This window comes from Sphaeramia orbicularis, chromosome 7, assembly GCF_902148855.1.
Source record: "Sphaeramia orbicularis chromosome 7, fSphaOr1.1, whole genome shotgun sequence".
Classification (NCBI taxonomy): domain Eukaryota; kingdom Metazoa; phylum Chordata; class Actinopteri; order Kurtiformes; family Apogonidae; genus Sphaeramia; species Sphaeramia orbicularis.
This window is the reverse complement of record NC_043963.1, coordinates 36,277,052-36,300,709: the sequence shown is the minus strand read 5'-3', so window position 1 is coordinate 36,300,709 and position 23,658 is coordinate 36,277,052. Positions and strand designations below refer to the sequence as shown.

Sequence of the window (23,658 nt, the reverse complement as noted above, 5' to 3'; positions counted from 1 at the left end):
ATATTTTTAACTCAGTATCCACTGGGGGTTCTGTAGTATGTTTTTGGTGTTATTCCTCATTCTTCAGCAATGCAAGTAAATATTAGTTTAGTTTGTTGAAAACCAGACCATTAAATCATAATCACAATAATGATAATAAGAAACATAAAAAATGAATATAAAATCCATAAGATCCAGGAAACTAAACTTTTAGGCCTCTTAAAGTTTGGACCATGTGTTGTCTCAAACATGAAATGCTATCTTTTTCGTATGACTGTAGAAAAAATATGACTTCAAAAACAAAACCTAGTGTGTGAGGTACACAGACATCTAAAACATTCATATTTATAACCCCAGTTCCAGAAAAGTTGGGATATTGTGTAAAATTTAAATAAAAACAGGATGTAAGGATTTGTAAATCTCATAAACCTACTATGTGTTAACAACAGAAAAGAGAAAACATATGTTTAAACTGAAATGGTACCATTTCGAGACAGAAAAAGGTAATTTGATTGTGATGACAGTAACATAGTTCCAAAAAAGCTGAGGTCGAATCAACAAAAGGCTGGAAAAGTAACTGTTATTAAAAAACACAAACAGCTCGAGGAACATATCAACAGGTCAAGAATAGATTAGGTATAGAATTTGATTTTAAAGAGGTGGTATTTTATTTTATTTTATCTTATGGATTTGGGGATGCAATTACAGCCGAAAATATGACCAAGGTGTTGTTTATTTCACCTTTTTATTTACCTACTTACATTTCCTTTTTCCTACATTTAATTTTCAGTTTATTGAATTGAAAATGCAAATCGCGGTGCTTTTAGAGTTTAGAAATATATTTAAAACTGAAAGTTAGCTGACGGTTTGCATAAAGCCTTACGTTCCTCACTACAAAACCATAAAGTAAGGCATTAATATTCTGTAACATATTTCCCTGAGTTCAGCTCCATGTTTTTATGTCCACAACTTTATTGTTCTGTCGGCAGCAGACAGTGACGACGGACGGTCTGACGCTACAGCCTTTGAAATGGCGTTGATGCATTTAGGTTCACCGATATTTGTAGCTATTGTGCTTGATTAGGTCGCTTTAGGTTTTAGTGTTCAGGTCCATTGCGAACATCTGGACCTAGACTCTACATCAGTACATTGCATAGTTCTTAAACAAAAAATGTGGTCTAGAAAATAGATAATAATTAATGTTGCATAATAAGGCCGCAATTGCCACCGAGCTTGCGTAGGGATTACATCGGCTTTTGAACGCTTGGCCCTCCCACTGCTACATTTCGGTGAGTTGCTAAGTATCTTTAAGATAGTCGATTGTCTCGTTTAGCCGTGTTTTTTCTTGCTTTTATCGACTATCTAGGTTAAGTAGCGTTTATCTGAACATTGTGTGCTGTTCTGTTGGGGTATAAATAACATTCTTGTAAACGTTTTGGCTACTTAAAACATTAGCTCACGCGGCTAACGTTAGCTTGCTTGCTAACTTAAACACGCTAGTTCTTTGATAGTAGCACAACATTGACTTGGCGTGTTTACAAACAACGAGCATCACACACATCATATCGGTTGGCTACATTTATCAGCTTACAGAAACACAGTGTTGATTAAATACACCCAAAAGTAAATACTAGCGTTTTGGTGCTTAAATTTGTGTTTGTTCATTTATTATGTAGCCGAAAACACTCAAACCTACAGACGCGCTAGTTTTGTTATGATCGAGTTGGTTGAGTTTGCAAATCAAGATGCAGGATTTAGTTATTTTACTCTTTACTATTATAATGACCTAAGTTTGTAACATTAGTCTTATTATAAGTGAATTTGTTTTCATCGTTCATAATGAAACTACATATTGTATAAAGCCCTGTGGTGAGGCATTAACAACTTGTACTTTGTGATTGTTTTCAACAGGTCTTCAAGGGGACTCCATGTGGACATGTGCATCGTGAAAAGACTGTTCAGTTCATCCTCGAAGTTACTGACTACTTAATTATATAATCCCTCTGATTTGTAGTATCACAGTCTCCTCTGAGTAAATTTTGACCTGTTCACGTGTGCAAAGCAGTTGATAGACACTCTCAGTATGGCATCTGTTCCAGTCTACTGTCTGTGTCGCCTTCCTTATGATGTGACACGTTTCATGATTGAGTGTGACATTTGCCAAGACTGGTTCCATGGAAGGTAGGTCATATGTAGGTTCATATTGTATGAACTGTTTTGTTACTGATTGCGATTTATTGTGTAAGTTACAAGGAGTGGTAGACCTGCAGACATTGCCCACCATTAGCTTTACTGTCGCAAGATTATAATGATAATTATACCTATGAGTTTTCAGTCTATGTTCAAGATGCAGATCGAATATATATACAGGGAATATGTAACCGTATATAAAAAACAACAGTTTCCTTAGGATAAATCAGAAAATTTAAGTTTGACCTCTCTTTGCACTGAAGTGTTTTGCACTAGAGGTTATATAGAAATGAGGTCACACTAAATACTGATTTTTGCCTGTAGAACTCACATAGTTCATATTTTTGTGTGAGTGGTGTTAATATCGCGCACTTATTTTGGATATTTTTTTGTTGTATATTAACCCTTTAAGTGCCAATGTTGCAGTCTCGCGACTAAAAACATAGCTTAATGGAAAGGACAACTTTCTGAAATCTTTATCAAAATTGAATATTTTTTTGGAGAAAAAAAACTGGTGCCTAAAGGGTTAGTAAAGAGAGTGCTAAAATAATAATGTATGCCTATTTCCAATTTTCCTAAAACTGCAAAGCTAGACTCTTGTAAATGTTCATACTGTCTTCCACATATAATTATTGTAGGCAAGTCATTTATTAGACAGGGGTAGTTGTTTGTTTACCTACTCTACTAGTTTCAGCTACTTCCTGACAAAAGCTGCAGGAAGTAGCTGAAACTAGTAAAGCAGGTAAACAAACAATTACCCCTGTCTGATAAACGAGTTACCAACAGTAGCAAAGCTAGAGGTTTTCTAAGATATTTGCACTGGGTACATATGCGTGCATTGTATCTGCTACATTTATAATGATGCAGTATATAATTTTTTTTTTTTTTTTTAAATAATTACCACCAGTAGACATATTGTTTGGTATATATCAGTTCTGCTTACTCTTCTCTGAACATTTAATTCTTTTCTTTGTAGTTGTGTTGGAGTAGAAGAGGATAAAGCAGCTGAGATCGACCTGTATCATTGCCCTAACTGTCAGGTTACTCATGGCCCATCTGTCAGTAAGTTTCCATTCTTTAGATATACTTTCATAATAGCATTGTAATTCTGTTCATTTATGCTCTTGAATTTTCTAATCCTCTGTTCTCCATTTTTTCTCAGTGCGTAAGCGCCGCGGAGGCAACAAGCAAGCAGATGGAGGTGCTGCTGGAGTACGAGACCCAAGTCGGCCAGTTAAAACAGGCAGCCCTCAGTTTGTGAGGGAGCTACGAACTCGCACCTTTCCAAAGTAAGTCTTTTCCACTCAGTTTTGTCAAAATGTGACATGCACAAGGTTAGGAATAAAACAACTTTAGGTAATTTGGTTCACAAATGATGCTGTGATATATCCCAAAAACCAAAAGTGCAATCAAAATTGTAGAATAATTTTGTATCAAGACCAGAAATAAGAGTTTTTCTCCACCCTCTTGTGTTTTTCTGACAGTGCGGATGAGGTTTTACTGAAGCCCTCGGGAGCCCAGCTGACAGTTGAATTTCTGGAGGAGCATTCATTCAGTGTTCCTGTCATGGTGCTGCGGCGTGATGGCCTTGGAATGACCCTGCCCCCGGCATCATTCAGTGTCAGTGACATAGAGCACTATATTGGTAAAGTTTTGGTCCCTTTGGCATAAATATACATTCACTGCTCATTCCAGGTTAATATGTATACAAAAAAATTAAATAAGCCTTGTTTATATCAAACACAGTGACTAAAGTATCTACAGTGTTCTCAGACGGGCTCTTTTTCCATTCACAGGTGCAGACAAAGAGATTGATGTGATTGATGTATCTCGCCAGTGTGACTTGAAGATGCGGTTAGGAGACTTCGTAGAGTATTACAACAGTCCTAACAGAGACAGAGTTCTCAATGTCATCAGTCTGGAGTTCTCTGAGACCAGGTAGGCAAAGATATTTATCACTGAGTGTTAACTTCTGTCATGATGCAGAGCAAAGTTATTGTTTTTACATTTTACCTGCACTTCTATTTTGTTTTGTTTTGTCTTGTCATGGTTCATTGTAGTATTTTTTTCAATTAATTATTTTTTCACTGCTAGTTTTAGTTAAGTATAATACACCTGATGCAGTGTTTTGTTACTTGAGTTTATTTCTGTCAGATTCAGTTGCTTTAAAATAGGAATGCTAGGGAACCAAAACTTGATTGCATAGTGCTGTGTTTCAAAACAGATTTTTCTTTTTTTTTTTACTACTCAAGTGCTTCACTTTTATTGGCTTTAGGCTCTCAAACTTGGTGGAGACTCCAAAGATTGTCAGAAAACTCTCCTGGGTGGAAAACCTCTGGCCTGAGGAGTCTGTGTTTGAACGCCCTAATGTGCAGAAGTACTGCCTAATGGGTGTAAAGGATAGCTACACAGACTTTCACATTGATTTTGGAGGTACCTCAGTATGGTACCATGTTCTGAGGGTGAGATGAGATCAACTTTGGGTTATTGTATTGTAGCCAAAGTTTGCATTGATTTTTGCAGTAATTTTAATGTCTGTCTCTGTCGATTCAGGGCGAAAAAATCTTCTATCTGATTTCCCCTACCCCAGCCAACCTGGCACTGTTTGAAAGATGGAGTTCTTCATCAAACCAGAATGAAATGTTCTTTGGAGATCAGGTTGATATGTGTTACAAGTGCTCTGTCAAACAAGGAAACACCTTGTTTATACCAACAGGTAAGTTTAATAATTGCAGTCACTACCGAAAAAATGTTCCAGGAAATAGTTACACAAGTCCAGATTAATGTGTATGGGTGTTTTTTTTTTTTTTTTTTTTCAATCTAGGGTGGATTCACGCTGTATTGACTCCAGTGGACTGCCTGGCCTTTGGAGGAAACTTCTTACACAGTCTCAACATTGATATGCAGCTACGGTCAGTTGATTTCACCCCTATTTTCAAACAAGAGTACATTATAAATTAGTGAAAATCCCTGATGTTTTTACCAGAGAATCCAGGATGTGACAAAAGTAACTTAATATTTATTAACTTCATTTGTTAATGGTTAATATGCAACTACATCCTAAAGAAGAAGAAAAATTCTGGATGGATGGATAAATGGTGACTATCACCGTTAATCTCTTTTTGTGTTGTCCTTTTCTTTAGGGCATATGAAATAGAGAAGAGGTTAAGCACAGCAGACTTATTCAAATTTCCCAATTTTGAGACTGTGTGCTGGTATGTGGGGAAACACCTTCTTGATACCTTCAGAGGTAAGTGATTGTAAATTGACAGAATTTGACTTTAATTTCAATAATATTAAGTCCTTTGGTACCTATGTCCATTGTATGTCTTAAGGATGTCAAAGTAATCTTGTATTATGCTACTTGCAGGTTTGAGAGAAAACCGCAGACACCCAGCCTCTTACCTGGTTCATGGGGCTAAAGCGTTGAACAATGCCTTCCGCAGCTGGACCCGCAAAGAGGTTAGTTAGAATCTCAACAGTTGTTTTTTGTTCTGTATTATCAGTAATGTAAGTTTTGTTTTTTTAATGTTAACTCACTGACTGTTCTCAAACTTAGGCTTTAGCAGAGCATGAGGTGGAGATTCCAGAGACCATCAATACTCAGACACTAGTGAAGGACCTGGCCAAGGAGATTCGCCTCGTTGAGGTAAATAGAATCACTAGGAGTGCAGATTTTATTGTCATGAGTAAAAGGCTTGTTACATTAATGTTTTAAAAATTTGTCATATTTGTCTCAATATGCTACTCAAATTTTCTCTTGTTTGGAATGCATTACTAGGACATCTTCCAGCAAAACATTGGTCGAACTGGACAACAGTATCCTGGTTCACCGCTCTCCAAAGCACCGCTCACCACTGCTCAGAATTCAGGACGTCCCCCAGGAAAAAAGAAAGGTCCAAAGCCCAAGGAGGTGTTAGGGGGTCTTGCGCTTCCTGGAACCAAGAAAAAGAATCAGAAGGGGGTTCTTAAGGCAGAAGCAGGAGAGCTTGATCTTCTCGAGATTCACACCAAACATACTCTAAAGAAATTTCAACCTGGCAAATCTAAAAACAAAAACAAGGTAAGTAGTTGTGAAATGACATCTTGCCAATTGCTTCTTATTTTTTGATACTTATTCCTTTTAATTATTTGCAATTATGTCATTCCAGTTAGAACTTCCGTTAGAAGAGTTTGAAGGGAAGCTTAATAAAAGCAAACTCAAACTTGTGTTGACAAATGGAAAAATTCAGGGGTAAGGTTTACTTTTGGTCTGTGTGTATATCTGTTCATTTTGTTATTTTTAATGTTCTGTCAGATGTTCACAACTGCATTTCATTGACTTCAGGAAGAAAGATGGCAGCAGTAATGGTGCAGGGAGTGCAGGTAGCTACAAACATCTTGCTATGGAGGGATCCAGTCTGTCTGACTTTGAGTCTGAGGATGAGCTACAGATTGATGAGACCCCCCCTCCAAGACGAAAACCTGCAGGGTCTGGCAAGAAAAAGAAACTGAGTGGTAAGGATTTGGTTCATTTACAGCACAAAAACACCCTTTTTTTGGATGTTTGGAGTCTTAGATTGATTAAAGAAAGTTGCACAAAGCTATCAACAATAAATAAACGAATAACGATCCAAATTAAAAACATGCAGATGTCAAATGTTCACCCACTCAATAACCAGTAAGTAAGAATTAAGGTAAAATGCAGCATGTGTAGATAATTACAGCAGGACGTAGGTGTATCATACAAAGTTGTTTAGTCTGGTCTGCTTCCAGGTTTGCAGAGTCAAAGCAAAACTCACTAGACCAAATGTACACAATGTAAAGAGAAGAACCGACAAACTTTGGTTCAGATCTTCAGGTGTGAAAATGTGTGTGTCACTTTGTCACTACAACTTATGAAATGTGCTCTCAGGTCTTCCCCGGAAACTGCCTAGAGCCAAACCCTGCTCCGACCCCAATCGCATCAGGGAGCCAGGAGAGGTTGACTTTGACATTGAGGTAAGAACAGTTGATTGTGGATACAATCATCAGCTTTTCTGGAGAAAGTGCTGAAAGCTTTTAAGTTGTGACTGGCAACCAGCATAAGCCAGTAAGTCCCATGGATGACAAGGAATAATATTAACAGGAGCATGTTTATCCTTGCGGCTTCAGGAGGATTACACCACAGATGAAGAGGCCCTGGCCGCCCACGGAGTAAAGGGTGGTGCAGGTGGCATTCTTGACTTATTGAAGGCCAGCAAACAAGTGGCAGGCTTGGACTCGGCACTCAGGTTTGACTTGTCTAATTGCTGTTAGTTCTGAAATGACTGAAGTTCAAGGTTTGTCTGGTGGAATTGTGAATAATGTTTTTCCCCAGTAAATACATTTACATTGATCTTGAGGCTATGTATTTGACTGTGACTATGACATTTGTTCAAATTACAAGTGATAACAAGTGTCAAACAGTGTTGTTGCAACAATCCATTAACCTTTGAATCCTGCATTGTTCACATATTTGTAATATCTCTCGCTCTACACTATGTTTAGGCGGTTATTTTTGAGATGATGAGTGATCACACAACTGTGTCCTTTTTTCAGCGAGGAAGCCCCAGCCTCTCCCAGTACCCGTGATGCCATTCAGGGTATGCTTTCAATGGCCAATCCCCCTTCGTCATCTTCGTCTTCTTCCTCCTCATCTCCTTTATCTATCTCTGGGGGCCTGACAGAGGGTTTGGGCGTGGTCAAGGAAAAGGGAGGCAGGGCTGTGTGGGTAACTGGAGGAGTTAAAAAGACAGGAACTCCTGAAAAAAAACCTGTCATTCAGCGACCTGGAAAACGACCAATTAAACGACCAGCTCGTCATCTTAGTGATGAAGAGAGTCCAGATGAACAGGAAACTCTGGGAACCTGTTTTAAAGATTCAGACTATGGTAAGAATTACTCTCACAGATTTCTATAAATGGTTCAAATAAAAGTTGGTCAAACTTTTAAGATTTATTTGTCGTTTGTTTGTTTGTTTGTTTGTTTTTTTATGACGCTAATATTTTTTTATGCTAATTATCATGATTTAAGTTTACCCATCCTTGGAGTCTGATGAGGAGGATCATGCTACCAAGGCTAAAATGAAAAAGAAGAAGAACTGGGACGATACACCTTGGAGCCCAAAAGGTACCTGGTTTGGCCATAGAAAAAATAATCAGACAGTTTCTGATGGTTCATGTCTTAATAATGACTTCTTTACAATTATAGCCAGGGTGATGCCCACACTTCCAAAGCAGGATCGACCAGCTAGGGAAGGAGCAAGAGTTGCATCTGTAGAAACTGGTCTTGCTGCGGCAGCTGCCAAGTTGGCACAACAAGTAAGTTTGAAAACACTGCATAGGTTAAATATTGTATATCAGACATACAGTCATGTGCTCAGTAAATAACAGCGGCGCATACTCTCAGCAGAATGTATTGACTGTTATGTGTTCTTTTGGTTATGATTCAGGAGCAGCAAAAACCTGCGAAAAGAAAATACACAAAAAAGCAGCGTCCACCTGCTCCTGTGGCATCTCCTCCCCCTGTTCAGACTGAGCCATCCCCACCCTCCCCACCACCTGCTACAGATTCTGCAGCAGATTTCAGCCCAGACAGGAGAATGGACTATTACTCTGCCAGTCTGCTGGACCACGAATACACAGCTGGACCGGGACCTTTTGGCCCTGGAGGCCCCAGAGGCAGTGGGGCTATGGCTCCTGGTGTATTTCTCACTTCACGTCGACCCTCCCTTTCTCCGCAGAACAGCAGCTCTCATTCTGGTGTATCACCTGCAGGGTTAGCCAGCCAAGGTGCAACAGGAGTTGGTCAAGGTAGGTATGAACATGAGACATTACCAGCATCATTTTGCATCTTAGTGAAAGTGTATTTTCTTACGTTTCCCCTTTTTTTTCTTTTTTCACTTTAACTCAGGGAAACGTCCAAAGAAAGGACTTGCAACTGCAAAACAGAGACTTGGAAAAATTCTGAAAATTCACCGCAACGGCAAGCTTCTTTTGTGAGGGATGTTGGAAAGGTGGCATTTAAGGCATTTAAGAGGAAATGAAGATGAGGCTTTTGTTTTTGTAGGTCTGAAGGAGATAGAAATAGTCATCTATATTTTGTACTGATAAAGTTGTTTACTGTTTTCACCTGTTATTGCATCGTGCTATGTCTTGCCTATTCTAATAATCCTTTTCAGCTAATTAGCAATCTGTTTGTCACTCCACTTACTTATAGCTGCATATAGAGAAGCTTTTATCACATCAATAAATTCCATAAAATGTGCTAGATCAATACACCACTGACAAAAAAAAGCACATTCTAATTGGCACAGGGAATGCAAAATTGTTGAAGGCATTTTAAAATGACAGCTGGACACTGAAACTAAACTGGCCAGACTCATTTGTATAATGAATCGACATTGTCTAATAGCTTCTTTTATTTTGATATTTCTAGTGACTTTATGCAGAGATGTCATACTGTGCATCATCAATTTTTAAAGGGATATAAACACTTTTTTTAGTCGGGGGAAACAATGTCTGTACAGCCCTTTATCCCACTACACGCACACAGTTGGAGTGTCGTCCTTTTTTTATCTCAATTTACCTCATGAGCCTTGTGGTTGATGATCACAAGAAACTAATCTTTGGACACAAACAGCAAAAATCCAGTGTATGCACATGTTTAGCACCCAGTGTGCCACATGTACTTTGTTTTTGAGGAATTTGTTGCTCATGTTTGTATCTTTAATTTTCTACTTAAACTGTAGCGCAACACATGAAACAGAGTGCTAAAATGATGCCAAGAATAACATGCAATTTCTATTTATTCTGATCATATTTATTACCAAGGCATATGACATGTTTAAATCACCTCATCTGTTAACATTGTAGGTTCTTCTCAGTCCCCAATTTATTATTTTATGACCAGTGTAGACTTGTACACAAATGTATCCATTGATTTGTGAACTTTTGCAACTTTTGTTCATTGTACATATTTGTAATATTTGTAAAATATATATAGCTACATTGGCGGAAAGATATTATGAGGAAAAACTAATTTCCTGCAGATTGCTACGTGGGCCCTGACTATTGGCAGAGCTCTTGGGCCAGACCTAGAGTTGTGCTTTCTTTCCACAGAATGTACTAGTGATAATATGTTGACAGAAATGTAGATTTAACTGTGTGACCATTGTGGAGATGCAGGATTTTAACTGATATGTAAATATATGTTGTAATTTAAGTTCTTTTATAGTTCAAAAACTTTCGTAACATAACTTGTACATGATACATTGCTGTATTTGGAAAATATCTGAACTAGCTCTTTTTTTTACATTTGTACACAGTAATTGTCATGCCTAGTTTGTCATATTGTCTTGTTTGTGTAATATTGGAAGCGTGCTGGAAATATGCCCTTGTTTAATTTCATCCATTTAGCTGTGTAATGGTTATTGTTGATATTCACTTTTGTGTTGGTGTACTATGTTATAACATGATGTGTTTAAATACGACCTCAAACACATAAAATGTACCGTGGGCAACATTTCTTTTTCCATTCAGTTTTTTTATGTACCCAAAGCCAAATCATGAACATTGTAGTTTGGGATTAAATGACCAGAGGACTTTGGTTAACTGTTCAGTAGAGAACTGAAATACAAGTGAGTACTTAACTGTATTTCAGTTCAGTAGAGAACACTTTATTACATGGGAATTTTTTTTTATTGGGAAAAAAGTCATTATGGTACCAAAATGATCACTGTGTCATTAAACACAAATACACTTTAATATTTATGAGAAACTCAACCAGTTAAATGTTATTTACTCCTAAACAAGGATTTTACGATGTTACTTTTTTGACAACAGTTTTCCTCAAGGTTTTTCCCTTTGGTTCATGAATTATACAATTATTTTAGCATGAAAACATTTTTTCAAGTTGCTCAAATTTATATTAAAATCCACCTTTTCAAATAGGGTTTAAGTGCATGTTGTCTAAAAATGTTCGGTCTTTATTTTCAATTTGTCAGTGAATTTGAATACACTTTCATATTAAAATATATTTCTAAGAAACCCTGGAGAATCCTGTGAGCTTTGATGTGCATATCTGATCACTGTTAAGGTTGAAAATGCCAACCTCCGCCCTCTATTAATTGTTTGATGTAACTTGTTCAAAAATAACGCACTGGCATTTTCTTTTTTTTTCTTTTTTCTTTTTTACAATTACAAGGGAGTGCCCTGGGTAAACCATGGGGCAAACGCAGCAATAGGTAGTCTCGCGAGATCTAAACTGCCCTACCACTCGCTAGTGCAAGATGGAGAAGCAAATGTAACACGCATTTGAGGTAAGCAGAAAGGCTTATTGGTATGAATAGATGTAGGTTTTACCTAACTGGTAGCAGATGTTTATCTTCATTAACAACCGTTGTTGCTAATTTACATCCGTCACCGGCATCCGAGACCTCAAAACTAGTGTGTTTTTACGGGTAAAGTACGGATCTTCTGCTGTGTAAACCGCCATTTTTAATTTAGCCATGATCCTACTGATAGAGCATTGTGCGGAGCTCTCACTGCTAGCTAGTTAGCTCGCGCGAAACCCGCAAACATACATGCCACACGCATCCAGAGTCACACTCATGTTCACAGTGTGTGGGTATGTATGCCTGTCTGCTCAGCTACAAGTCACAGCAGCTTGCTCGTTCAATGGCTTCTGATTTTCCTTGTAGAATGAAGAGACAAAATTGAGGAGAGTTAAAACATGTCATATTTGAATTTTCGTAATCCTCGACCTTTAACCGTTAAAGTTTAATCAAAGCCTAAGTAAGTAGCATTAAAATAATCTGTTAGTAAACCTTGCTAACGTCACGTAACTAACGTTAGCTTTGAACTTCGCTAACGTTAGCGCTACCAATCACTTAACGCTAACTGCGTAGGAATGATTGCTTATCTCACTAATGTCAGAAAATGGTAACTGGCTATACACGAATCTAAGTAAGTAACTAGTATGGATTAACTACGCTACAATTCACAGCACTTGCTGTATCTTCAGATACGGACGGTCTCTCAGTTTTGATGTAATTGCTAATGCTAACTATCCGGTTAATTTGAAGGATTGACAGGAGGAGCATTACAATGTCACTTGAAGCTAACCATATACGTACGTAGTTTACAAACATTTCTTTGAACCCCAGGCAACTTGAATGTTAGTTTTATTCATTGGATGCCTTTGGTTAATAAAACATACCCAGTCAGTTTTCAGAAGTGAGGATAAGATGAATTTAAGTAGGATGCTGCTGCATATTGATTTATCCTCTTAACAAAGTTGTGATTGTGGACCATACAGGTGAACTTAAACGTACACTTGACCTATAGCTATATGATTTTATAAGTTGTGTATTTAAATAAGGATAGGCACTCAGAAGTTGAGTGTAAAACTTATTGCATGGCACTTCACTTAACTAGCATATCATATATACTATGATTACTGTGATTACAACAAACTATTGTGTTAAGAGGGTCGTCTGAAAACATTTTTTTTATTGTACAGTTCTGACATTTCGCACAAAATGAAGTTTTGTGATTCCTCTGTACGCTTGACTGGTCTTACCCAGTTATCCACATTCATAGCACTAAGCAAGCCTGGAGTGAGTAGGCTTGTTGATGGCACAGAGATCTTATTTTGCTTTACAGAATTTGTATATACCTTGAATTTTTTTCTGTCCATGGACAGCTGAGAGGAGCTGGGCAAACAGTGGCAGAAAGGGCTAAATGACTAAGAGCTACCTGGCCCGATAATCAAACCCAGGATGTTACAATTGATGGTTTGTCTTTAATCACTTGCCACCTTTGCACACCATCTTCCTGTAAAGAACATTCCTTTAGCATGGACAGCATTAAACTTCTGTAGATATACCTATACTGCGTAGGAAATACTTTTCTGTGAGTTGAGGATATTTTGTACAACTGGAAAACAAATACTGAAAGTCAGATTACGGGGCTGCACTATAAGGGCTGTTGTCTGAGTCACGTAAAAACAACTCACTTGCCCAATTGGAAAGTAGTTTTTAAAAAGTAAACATGTTGGATTTTTCTTGAAAGTGGTAGCAGGAAAAGATTTTTGTGAACATTGAACAAAAACGTTTTTTACTGGGGTGGAGAAGATGCAGAGTAAACTGAAACTATGAAGAGTACAAGATTTTTGTAATCGTTCTCACATCATGCCATTGCCCTAATTCATTATCTTGTAAATCAATATAGAAATTATAATGATTGCTGTAGACAAAGTTAATTTTGTCTTCTTTTGAAATAAAAACACCCTGGTTTTGCTTAAATGCAACTTGTCAGTCTGATTGTATTGCCGTTATGCAAGCTGTTTAAAGTTTCTTGTTCTGTTATATGTGATTTTGTTTTTTTATATTTACAGATAGTTTAAAGAAACTGCAAAGCTAGCCAAGGATGTGAATGGTGGAACTTTTGAACCAAAGCAGTTTCTGGTATGTACATCTAACCCATGTAATACATTAACTAATGCTGTTTTGATAAAATGTAGAAATGCATAGGGGTAATTTTCCAACAGTATTTCTTTCCAAGCCCACATGAGTTTCTGTCCATTACATATAAAAAAAGACAGTAACTACAGTCAGTATTCATTTACCTTTCTCCATACCAGAATTGTAATTGTTATATTAAAGAACAGTAATTTATAAATGAAAGTAAACCTTACTATCACAGACAACAGTACAGTTGGGAAAAAGATGAATAGAAAATATGTAAGGTTTGTGTGGGAGTTGGTGTCAACTTGTGTATTTAGAATCTATAGATGTTGGAAACTGTTATTTAGTTAGTTCTCAATCATCACATATGTTTGTTAAATTTTCATGCAAGGAAAATCCAATAAAAAAGTAAGCGATGATATCTATCAGACAAAACTGCTTCTAAAAATGTAAAATAAAAACTACTCCTCAAGTAAACATTTTCAAACTAGTATAAGGCTGATATAGGCACCACTGTGTAGCTGTCTCAGAATTTACACCCAAATAATGCTTCATAACATTAACAATATTTGTCTGACACAAACATCTTATTAGCAATTAATAACAACTGTCAATATTATGTTGTGTTCATTGCTGTTTCTGGTTAAACTCAACCCATCTGACCTAATAACTAGGATACTGACCACTGACTGGGCTTCATTTAGCTGTCCACACATTCTGGGCACTAATGTGTCTAATATAGTTTATAAACAGGCGTTAATTTGAGGCGTGTTCCAATACTACAGCTGTTGTGACATATTAATGTGTTTTAGGTATTTTGTGGCTCACTATTCTAGTCGGCTACTGTGGGTTTCATGTGATCCACATGAATGATGTTCTCTTCCTGACGGACACAGTGGCAGATTTTAATGAGAATCATTTGGATGATTATACATTAAGTTTCGCTGTTATTGGGTCTTTCTGGCCGTGCGTTGTTCATGTTGTCACCCGAGGTGCTGTGTTGAACTTCGGGACCGTATGTAATGTTTCGGTGATGCATACCGTAGAAGGTCAATATGTACTGCATCGATAAACAGTGGCTACACATTCTCAGCCGTAACGTTATTCACTTTTTGCACACTACCCGGAGTCATGATGACTCTGCCAACAGCTAGTGCTTCTGTGCTATAGATACAAGCGCGGATACTCTGAAAAATCATACAACGGACGGATGAAAGACTTATCTACCTATTCGGTAGAAACAGCCTGCCCAAACAAACACTGAAAACACAACTCGCGGTGTCACGTTAGACCGTCCGACAATGATTCAGCGAGTTATTATGCGTTTCTGCTTGCTACTCAACTAACGCTGGCTAACCTGCTAGCTAGCGCGTGCTACGGATGTCTAGCTGAGGAGCTAAGGGTAAGAAGTAGCAAAGTAACGTTACCGGGTGTTAGGTATTTGACACAAGCCCATCCTATTTGCGCTGATCGCCAAGTCATATGTAGACTTTCGTTTTCACTTAAAGCGGGGATGAGCAGAAGTGCAGAGTGCGGGCTTCTCTGGGCCTGTGCAGCCTCGACCTAAATTATTCTAGAGTCAGGTCAGGACAGCATGGTGAATCTGGGGATCTGGTCTGACAGTTGTGGTAAAGATGGCTATAAACGGTTGAGTTTGTTCAGCTAATCACATTTTACATTCCCCTCGTTTATTGCTTATGTTCTTCAATGTGTTCGGGGACTTTAGCGTGGTATTCTAAATGTTTAAGTATATTCTAGAGAGGATCGTTTGCTACCGGTAGCTCAGTGTTAGCCGATCAGAAGCTAACATTAACTCCGCAACAAACGCCAACAGAACGATTTCTTTGGTTCGGCAGGCGGTCCAGCGCGTCCCATTTTGTCTGCCGTGTTACTATCCAGTCACTGTGTTAACTATGTTCACTTGTGATTGGTAACTGCATTCTTGTGGGTTGACAGTGTGGGTAGTGACTAAGTAACATTTGGTAAATAACGTTATGCTGGTAGCAAACTGACTTTAGCTTGTTGGCTAGGTTGCTATAACTTTAACCTGTCAGCGTCAAGTCAACTGAGTAGATGTTGGTCAATATCACTGTGAAGTAGCGACCAGTTTTATTAACAAAACGTGTAAATCACTTTTACTTGGAACACCAGATCAATGTTTTATCCCATTAAGAAAGGCCCATTCTAATGTAATTAACTTTGTGTCGTATGTTGCTGGCTAGCTACTAGCTAAAGCTCTGCCTTGAAATGCTTTGTGATGTACTGATCTTGCTAGATAATCCAAGCTATTGGTTCTTATCGCCTATTTAATTAATGGTTGTTCATTTAAGGAAATTGCCGGTATCCAGTTCTTTTGCTGTGTATCAGTTTAACTACTGTTAATATAAATATTTACAGTTGAGTCTGTGTTTGGACATTACACCAATTTGTGTATGTTTATTCACATATATACACATATCCCTTCTTTTTAATTTTCAGTATTTCTTGTTGTCTTGATTTGTCTTCAAACCAATTTTAATATTCAGATGCATGTTTAGATCTTGTACTCTTACGTTTCCTATCATAATTTTTGCCTTGTTTCTGCAGGTAAAGTGACCAGAACATGCTGTTAAGTGGGTATTGCCAAACTATTTTCTGTAAGTACATTGCATATTACATCATATTATCTTAGTTTGACAAGGCCAACATTTGTCTGATTTCTAAATTAAAAGTTATTATCATACTGTTAACATAAAATTCCATAAATGTTGTCTCTGAAATCCATAGAAATTTCTCAACAGGAGCAAAAAATAGAAATTGTCGACAATGAAGGTAGACAGAAGCAAGTTAAAGAAAACTCCTACGGAAGCTGTGAGTATGCATAACGATTGGTATATGATCAGCCCTGGGCCTTGTGACCTATATACATTTTGTTGGACTTCCTGTACCAAACTTGGATAAACTTTCTGAGCAGTTGGACTGAGGCACAGCATAGCTAATATCCCTTCATGACAGAACAGTATGGTTAAAAAGGCTTAATTTGGTTTTGGTAGTGGAAGACTGGGTTGTCAGGACATGTCAAGGGCATTTTCTTTCCAAATATTTTAAAAGTTATTGATTGTTTTATCAACTGTATTCTTTCAATCACAGTGGAGAGCAAACTCAATTTTAGTTTAATTTTGAGTAACTTAACGTTGGCAAGGAATCTTGGTGTTTTTTTAAGTTAGGAAAGAAACTTAGGAAAGACACACTAATGTCAAATTGGTACCCTGTATTGGTGCCATGTGAAATACTGGAACCAGTATTGGAAATAGAAACCTTGTAGTTGTGCTGCGCCACAAGAAAAATATTGGTTCTTCCCTATTGAGGGTATGAATTGACATCACTTTCCCACCAGAACACACCCCCTCAGTCACAACTGAGTAGCAAAACATTAAGCAACACAGCTGCATTTAGTTGGTGAAACAACCAAACCACAGGGAGAGAGAAAAAAAAAAAAAAGATTATCTTGCTGCAATTAAAGGCATTTGGACTCAACACTGATCCTTCCCACTTAACAAAACACAGATCTATGGACATGTGGTCAGAATTACTTTTTGCAGACAGTATGTAGGCTTCTTGATTTTGACATCAAAGAAATGAAGGAAAGCCTTACATCATAAAAACCTTGATACTGGGACATACTTTTTTAAATGGTTAACCAAATTGTTTGAATAATACTCAAAACATGTCACAGCCTGCACTGCTTCAGTTTATTTAAAGTTCTAGCCAACAGTAATGAAGTTGTATGCAGGTGCTAGAGACAGTTAAAACCTCAGCAAATGCGCTGTTTTCAAGGTCAAGTGCATGGTTCATTGTATGTATCAGCCGAAAGGTAACAACTGCACCTTGCTTGTAATCAGCTGGAGATGCTATCCACTCTTTCTTTTTATCTGTAGCTAAGTGGAAAATAATTAAAAGGACAATGAATAGATGTGAGACTCAAGCCTTTTGTTACTGTATTTATTTGGCGTTTAACCTGTGGTATAGAATCAGTATGAAGTATTATATTGAAACATTTGGAAAGGTGATTTCATTTATGTGGCAGACCAAGCATGTATGCTTCCTTGAATCATACAGTTGCTAATTTCTTTTTTATTGTCCTTGAAACTGAATATTGCCATTCAGTGAGAAACTTCCGACATCTGTGACGTCATGTGCATACCCTTGATTCACCTGGATAACTGATCCTTTTTAGCTAATCAAATAAGTGTGATTTGTGTCACTGTATGTGACACAGTTGAGGATGGAGACCATTATAGTTTGCTTTTGTTCCTGAAAGATCAGTGTGGTTAGCCCTTTGAGGGAACAAGGTGGAAGAGATAAATATGATCAGTGTGATCTGCTTGACTGACTGTAACCTTTTTGTATTCCTTACGAAACCACACAGCCTGCTGACTGCAGGATACTTATAGAGAAGCTCAAAGCGTGCAGTGATGAGCAACTCCTGGTTGAGCTGCAGCACATCAAGACCTGGAATATTGGCAAGGTAAGCTGAAATTTTCTGAGATGTACAAGGATGTTTCGAGAACAAAAAATTAGGGATACTTTCCAATCTTTTCGTCATTGATCACTCAGACTTGTTCCTATCTTTCTTTTATTAGTGTGAGCTGTACCATTGGGTGGACCTTCTGGACCGCTTTGATGGCATTCTGTGTGATGCAGGCCAGACAGTGGAGAATATGTCATGGTTACTAGTATGTGACCGTCCAGACAATGGACAGCTCAAAGCTCTGCTTTTAGCAGTGCTCAACTTCACAGCCCTGCTCATTGAGTATAGCTTCTCCAGGCACCTCTACAGCTCCATAGAGGTAGGGTTGATATATTGCAGGACTATGACTTCTGTTTTTTGACACTTGCATAGTTGTTGCTGTCACAGTGTAAAAATTTCAACTCATTTCAACCATTCTTTTCTCTGCCCCATCCAACTTTTTTTACAGCACTTAACCACCTTGTTAGCGTCATGTGACATGCAGGTGGTCCTGTCTGTGCTGAACCTGCTCTATGTGTTCAGTAAGCGCTCCAACTATATCACAAGACTAGGATCTGACAAAAGGACGCCTTTACTGGCCCGTCTGCAACACCTGGCTGAGGTTTGTGAATGCCATTGTTTTTATATTGCCATGATTTCAACTGTCCCTCAAGAGAAAGAGCTGTATTGTTATGTCTCTTTGTTGCCTTTTGTAGAGCTGGGGAGGAAAGGAGAATGGCTTTGGTCTGGCTGAGTGTTGCAGGGATCTGCCTATGACGGTAAGAATTTATCAGCATAATCCTTAGTAGCTATTTCAATGTGTAAAATTCAGCTTTCACTGTCAGTTGTCTGTCTATAGTTTTAACTGTCAAAATGAGACTAATTACACTCTTTTATACATCATGTTTCTCAACACTGCTACCCACTATTGGTATGCAAGCAGAAGTATCCTCCCAGTGCCACCACACTGCACTTTGAGTTCTATGCCGAACCAGGTCCTGAGGTCAAAGTAGACCGGAAGGTAACGTCTAATAGCATTTTTGCAGTCGTTACTGAAAAATTTTGGACTTGTATGTTTTATTTTCAAATTGAGACTAATTTTCTTGTTTCATCAGCAGACAAGTAGTAACACACTACACTATATTCACATCGAGCAGCTTGACAAGGTATGGGGACTTTCAGATTTTTCCATTTATGGTGGAATGGTAACACTTGAGAAACACCAGCTTACACCTTGTTCTTTGTGTTTTTAAGATTTCAGAGAGCCCATCTGAGATCATGGAGTCACTGACAGTGATGTACAACATCCCTAAAGATAAACAGACCCTACTGTTCACACATATTCGACTGGCCCATGGCTTCTCAAATCACAAGAAAAGGCTGCAGGCTGTGCAAGCCCGACTGCATGCTATTTCTATATTGGGTAAGGAAAAGTATCTTTTAAAGATGTGTGAGATGATTTTTGCGAGTTCAAATGTTTGTTTTTTGTTTTGTTTTTTTTTTGTTTTTTTAATGTATGCATATATTTCTTTGTAGTGTATTCAAATGCACTCCAGGAGTCAGCCAACAGTATTCTGTATAATGGCTTGATAGAGGAGCTGGTGGATGTACTACAAATTACAGACAAACAGCTTGTGGTAAGATTTTTTTGTATGTAAATCACTGTACAATTTCACCTAATGTCTTTGAAATACAGTAGCAGTATTTCAAAGATGTGGAGTAGTAGTAATATATGTGAGAGTAATGAAATAATGTGATTAGTAAAATACTTTCAGATGAACATTTGTTGTGAGGGCAAAATCCTTTTGCTTCTTTTCTGTTTCCTTTTTTTATGAAGTAATGTATCTGATCTTATGTCAAAGGATATCAAGGCAGCATCTTTGCGCACTTTAACTTCGATTGTCCATCTGGAGAGGACTCCAAAGCTTTCCAACATCATTGACTGCACCGGCACTGCCTCCTACCATGGGTTTTTGCCTGTGTTGGTGCGCAACTGTATACAAGCAATGATAGGTGAGAAACACACCCAAAACATACGATCTGTCAGTATAGATAGATGAATAAATACTTCACAAATCCTGAAGGAAATTCAAATTATTCAATTGTTCAGTTACACATCGCCACACTTTCTCACAATGCATAAAACATTAAAAACCGGATAAATAAGTAACAATAAAATATGATGCATTAAATATAAATCTAAAAATGGTACGGTTCATGAAAAGCAAGGCTTTTTTTGTTAACATTGTGTTTGTATTTTCTAGATCCTCTGATGGAACCATACCCACACCAATTTGCTACTGCACTCTTCTCTTTCCTCTACCACTTGGCCAGCTATGATGCTGGAGGGGAAGCCCTTGTTTCCTGTGGTATGATGGAGGCTCTGCTGAAGGTATACCCAGAGTCCCACTCATTCATTATCGCATACCTCTTTGTTTGATTTCATTGTATTCCTCTAACCTTCATTTTATTTTATTATTCACTTTTTAGGTGATAAAGTTTCTGGGTGATGAGCAGGACCAGATCACTTTTGTGACACGAGCAGTGCGGGTAGTGGACCTCATCACCAACCTGGACATGGCTGCCTTTCAGTCCCACAGCGGCCTTTCCATTTTCATCTGCAGGCTAGAGGTAGGTTGGCACATTCCTGTTCCTAACACTGCAGTCTTCATTTACAGAGTCACTGCTAAACTTCAGGACTCGTTTATTCTTCTTTCCATCATTTCACTTATGCAGCATGAGGTAGACCTGTCAAGAAAAGAGTGCCCTTTTGTCATCAAGCCAAAGATCCAGAGACCTAGCTCAGCTGTGGACTCTGAGGACATGGACACGGATATGGAGAGTCAGTCATTTTATTTTTATACCCAATGTCACCATATTCAGAAATAAAAATTTCAAACCAGTAAAGTTGAAAGCTATCATTGATTATTGCCAAGTTGTGTATAAATAACAATCCATCTGTTGTTTTGACTTTTCTGTGTTTAGTGTCAGAAGTTGCCATGGAAAGCAGCCCTGGCCCATCAACATCCTCTGGTTCCAGACCAGAGGTGGATCACCGAGCACAGAGCAATACTGTCAATACACCACGTGCAGGTACAAATGGTTATATGAATGAAAAACAAAACTGTCACAACATAGCTGCCAACTATACTTTAACATTTTTTTTCTTCCGCTAGGTATGCAGTGTATTCCACAAAGGGCAGCTCTGTTGAAATCAATGCTTAATTTCTTAAAGAAAGCCATTCAGGATCCTGCCTTCTCTGATGGTATTCGCCATGGTAAGTCATTGACCTCCTCTTACCTACTCCCTAGAATATAGATCAGTCATTTTCTACTGTAGTTTATTACAAGTTGATTGTATTCATGAACTGTAGTTTTGATGACTACACATGCTTTGATTTTAATAATGACGTCTGTCCCCTGTCTTTGACAAGTAATGGATGGGTCCTTGCCTACCTCACTCAAGCACATCATCAGTAATGCAGAATACTATGGACCCTCACTGTTCCTCTTGGGTAAGCTTACAATGCCTTTCAAAGGCCCTTCATTGGAGTATTTCTCTGAATTGTATGTGTTCTTCTAAATTGTATATACATTAGAAGAGCAGTTTAATTTGACAATATTCCTCTGTCAACTTTAATAATCTTTTGTGAAATATCTCATCTTTTCCCTTTTTTCACACTTTCTTGGGTTTGTCCTTGTCTTTGGTTTCTTTAGCGACAGAGGTTGTGACGGTGTTTGTGTTCCAGGAGCCATCCCTGCTCTCCTCTCTGCAGGATAATGGTCTTACTGATGTTATGCTGCATGCCCTTCTCATCAAAGATGTGAGTTTGGCAGCACTTCTCTTGTGTGCTCTGTTCATCTCTCATCCCTTTTCATACACATAAGAGTTGCTTAATCTGCCTCCTTTCTTTCATTGCCTCAGTGCAGTTCAATTTGTTGAATTCTCACATCCCTCTTAGAGTTGTCTGTGAACATATTACAATATGTAGATTATACCTCTCCTCATAGCCATTCATGTGGTCAGAATATTGGTCAACTTCTCCACACTTGTTTCAAGCTGTCACCAGCAACAATCTGATTAGGTGTAAATGTAAGCAAAAGCTTACAAAGATAAAGCAAATGTAGAAAAAAAAATTTTTCTAAAGACTTATGTCTGCCATACAATGTGGTAATGCCAGTTGCAATTTTAAGTCTCAAATTAGATCAATGTAATTCCTGTGCACCAAAATTAGTTTTAAATGTCAAGTTGCCTTTCTGTACAGAGAAAGCCACTTGAGATGTGCCATAATTATAGCAGTCCTACATAAACTCTAGTTTTTTTTAATTGGCTTGTGATATTGTAGATTTAACACTGAATGTTCTCTCTATTCTTTAATGTGAAAAGCATAATTTATGATATATGTCAGAATTGTTTTTGAGTTATCCTGGCACTCGTGTAAACGCTGGCAATGCAATAATATAGATTAAGGTGTTTTCTGTAAAAGAATTTAGTAAGAGCCAATGATCTGTTGAAAAATTCAGGGTTAACATGAGTCTTTGATGAAACAAAAGAACTCTTGCCTCATCTGTGCCACTTGGACCTTATCTCATTGTTATTCTTTACCAGGTTCCTGCCACACGTGAAGTTTTGGGTTCTCTCCCCAATGTATTCAGTGCCCTGTGCCTGAATGCAAGAGGCCTGCACTCTTTTGTTCAATGCCAGCCCTTTGAGCGCCTCTTCAAAGTGCTTTTGTCTCCTGACTACCTGCCTGCCATGCGACGGCGACGCAGCTCTGACCCATTGGGTGAGTATGGCTGCATGTGGTGTTTTTACAAATACTTTAGGTATGTTTAAATGTTCCTACTCTTGAGTCGATGACATGAAAATCGTATACCTTTAGGTGACACCGCATCAAATTTGGGCAGTGCTGTCGATGAGCTCATGAGACACCAGCCCACTTTGAAGACTGATGCTACTACTGCCATTATTAAGGTAGTGAGCTTAATTGATTTAATTTTAATTACAAGTGCACCTGGAGGTGCCCCTTCATTATCTGGCAGGATTACTAAAGTTAAATTTATGTTACAGTTACTGGAGGAGATCTGCAACCTGGGCAGAGCTCCTGAGTACATCTGCCAGAAACCATCTATACAGAAAGCAGATGGTACTGTTGCAGTGCCACCAGCAAGATCCAGTCATGCAGCTGAGGAGGCTTCAAGTGAGGATGAAGAGGAAGAGGAGGCCCTTCACACCTTCAGCCAACAGCAGGGGGAACCAGAGAGCAACAGACAGTCAGTGCCACTTGAACTGTATGATGCTGAGTTCATATCACAATAGAATAGAACAACAACTCCTTAAAGAGCTCCTCCTCTTCAGTTCAATTTATTCCAGGAATTTCATATGATAAATATCCTTTAGACGATGTGTTTTTTTTTTTTGTTTGTTTGTTTTTTTTAATGCAGGGTGGTGGGTACTGAGGAACGGATACCAATTCCCCTCATGGATTATATCCTGAATGTGGTGAGTGTTAATTCATTGACCAGTTTAATC

General features: G+C 38.2%; 2 protein-coding genes across 12 annotated transcripts in view; both read left to right on the top strand.

Annotated features, from left to right (window-relative positions):
* The first annotated feature begins 972 nt into the window (after positions 1-972).
* phf8 (PHD finger protein 8) lies at positions 973-10,692 on the top strand. The gene is made up of 22 exons (XM_030138301.1): positions 973-1,268; positions 1,891-2,160; positions 3,146-3,231; positions 3,332-3,458; positions 3,654-3,814; positions 3,966-4,107; positions 4,445-4,631; positions 4,723-4,885; positions 4,994-5,081; positions 5,313-5,419; positions 5,540-5,631; positions 5,729-5,818; positions 5,951-6,232; positions 6,321-6,403; positions 6,497-6,666; positions 7,064-7,149; positions 7,303-7,421; positions 7,729-8,060; positions 8,203-8,298; positions 8,380-8,489; positions 8,621-8,981; positions 9,082-10,692. The coding sequence occupies exons 2-22, from the start codon at positions 2,063-2,065 to the stop codon at positions 9,168-9,170; spliced, it is 3,069 nt and encodes a 1,022-aa protein (XP_029994161.1). The 5' UTR covers positions 973-1,268; positions 1,891-2,062; the 3' UTR covers positions 9,171-10,692.
* Positions 10,693-11,429: 737 nt separating this feature from the next.
* Positions 11,430-23,658, top strand: part of huwe1 (HECT, UBA and WWE domain containing E3 ubiquitin protein ligase 1) — a 38,961-nt gene continuing 26,732 nt past the window's right edge. For 4 of the 11 annotated variants that reach the window (XM_030139707.1, XM_030139709.1, XM_030139710.1 and 1 more), the window contains exons 1-24: positions 11,430-11,488; positions 13,567-13,636; positions 16,223-16,272; positions 16,403-16,486; positions 18,045-18,143; positions 18,259-18,465; positions 18,595-18,747; positions 18,842-18,904; positions 19,066-19,146; positions 19,241-19,291; positions 19,380-19,548; positions 19,662-19,762; positions 19,988-20,138; positions 20,390-20,517; positions 20,616-20,756; positions 20,862-20,967; positions 21,111-21,218; positions 21,302-21,403; positions 21,560-21,640; positions 21,843-21,949; positions 22,735-22,912; positions 23,009-23,100; positions 23,197-23,417; positions 23,571-23,628. In XM_030139707.1, coding sequence (XP_029995567.1) covers positions 16,442-16,486; positions 18,045-18,143; positions 18,259-18,465; positions 18,595-18,747; positions 18,842-18,904; positions 19,066-19,146; positions 19,241-19,291; positions 19,380-19,548; positions 19,662-19,762; positions 19,988-20,138; positions 20,390-20,517; positions 20,616-20,756; positions 20,862-20,967; positions 21,111-21,218; positions 21,302-21,403; positions 21,560-21,640; positions 21,843-21,949; positions 22,735-22,912; positions 23,009-23,100; positions 23,197-23,417; positions 23,571-23,628 — 2,442 coding nt within the window. In that variant the 5' untranslated portion in view covers positions 11,430-11,488; positions 13,567-13,636; positions 16,223-16,272; positions 16,403-16,441. The remainder of the gene's footprint in view (positions 11,489-13,566; positions 13,637-16,222; positions 16,273-16,402; positions 16,487-18,044; positions 18,144-18,258; positions 18,466-18,594; positions 18,748-18,841; positions 18,905-19,065; positions 19,147-19,240; positions 19,292-19,379; positions 19,549-19,661; positions 19,763-19,987; positions 20,139-20,389; positions 20,518-20,615; positions 20,757-20,861; positions 20,968-21,110; positions 21,219-21,301; positions 21,404-21,559; positions 21,641-21,842; positions 21,950-22,734; positions 22,913-23,008; positions 23,101-23,196; positions 23,418-23,570; positions 23,629-23,658) is intronic. The other 7 variants (XM_030139701.1, XM_030139711.1, XM_030139705.1 and 4 more) reach the window with 7 other exon arrangements.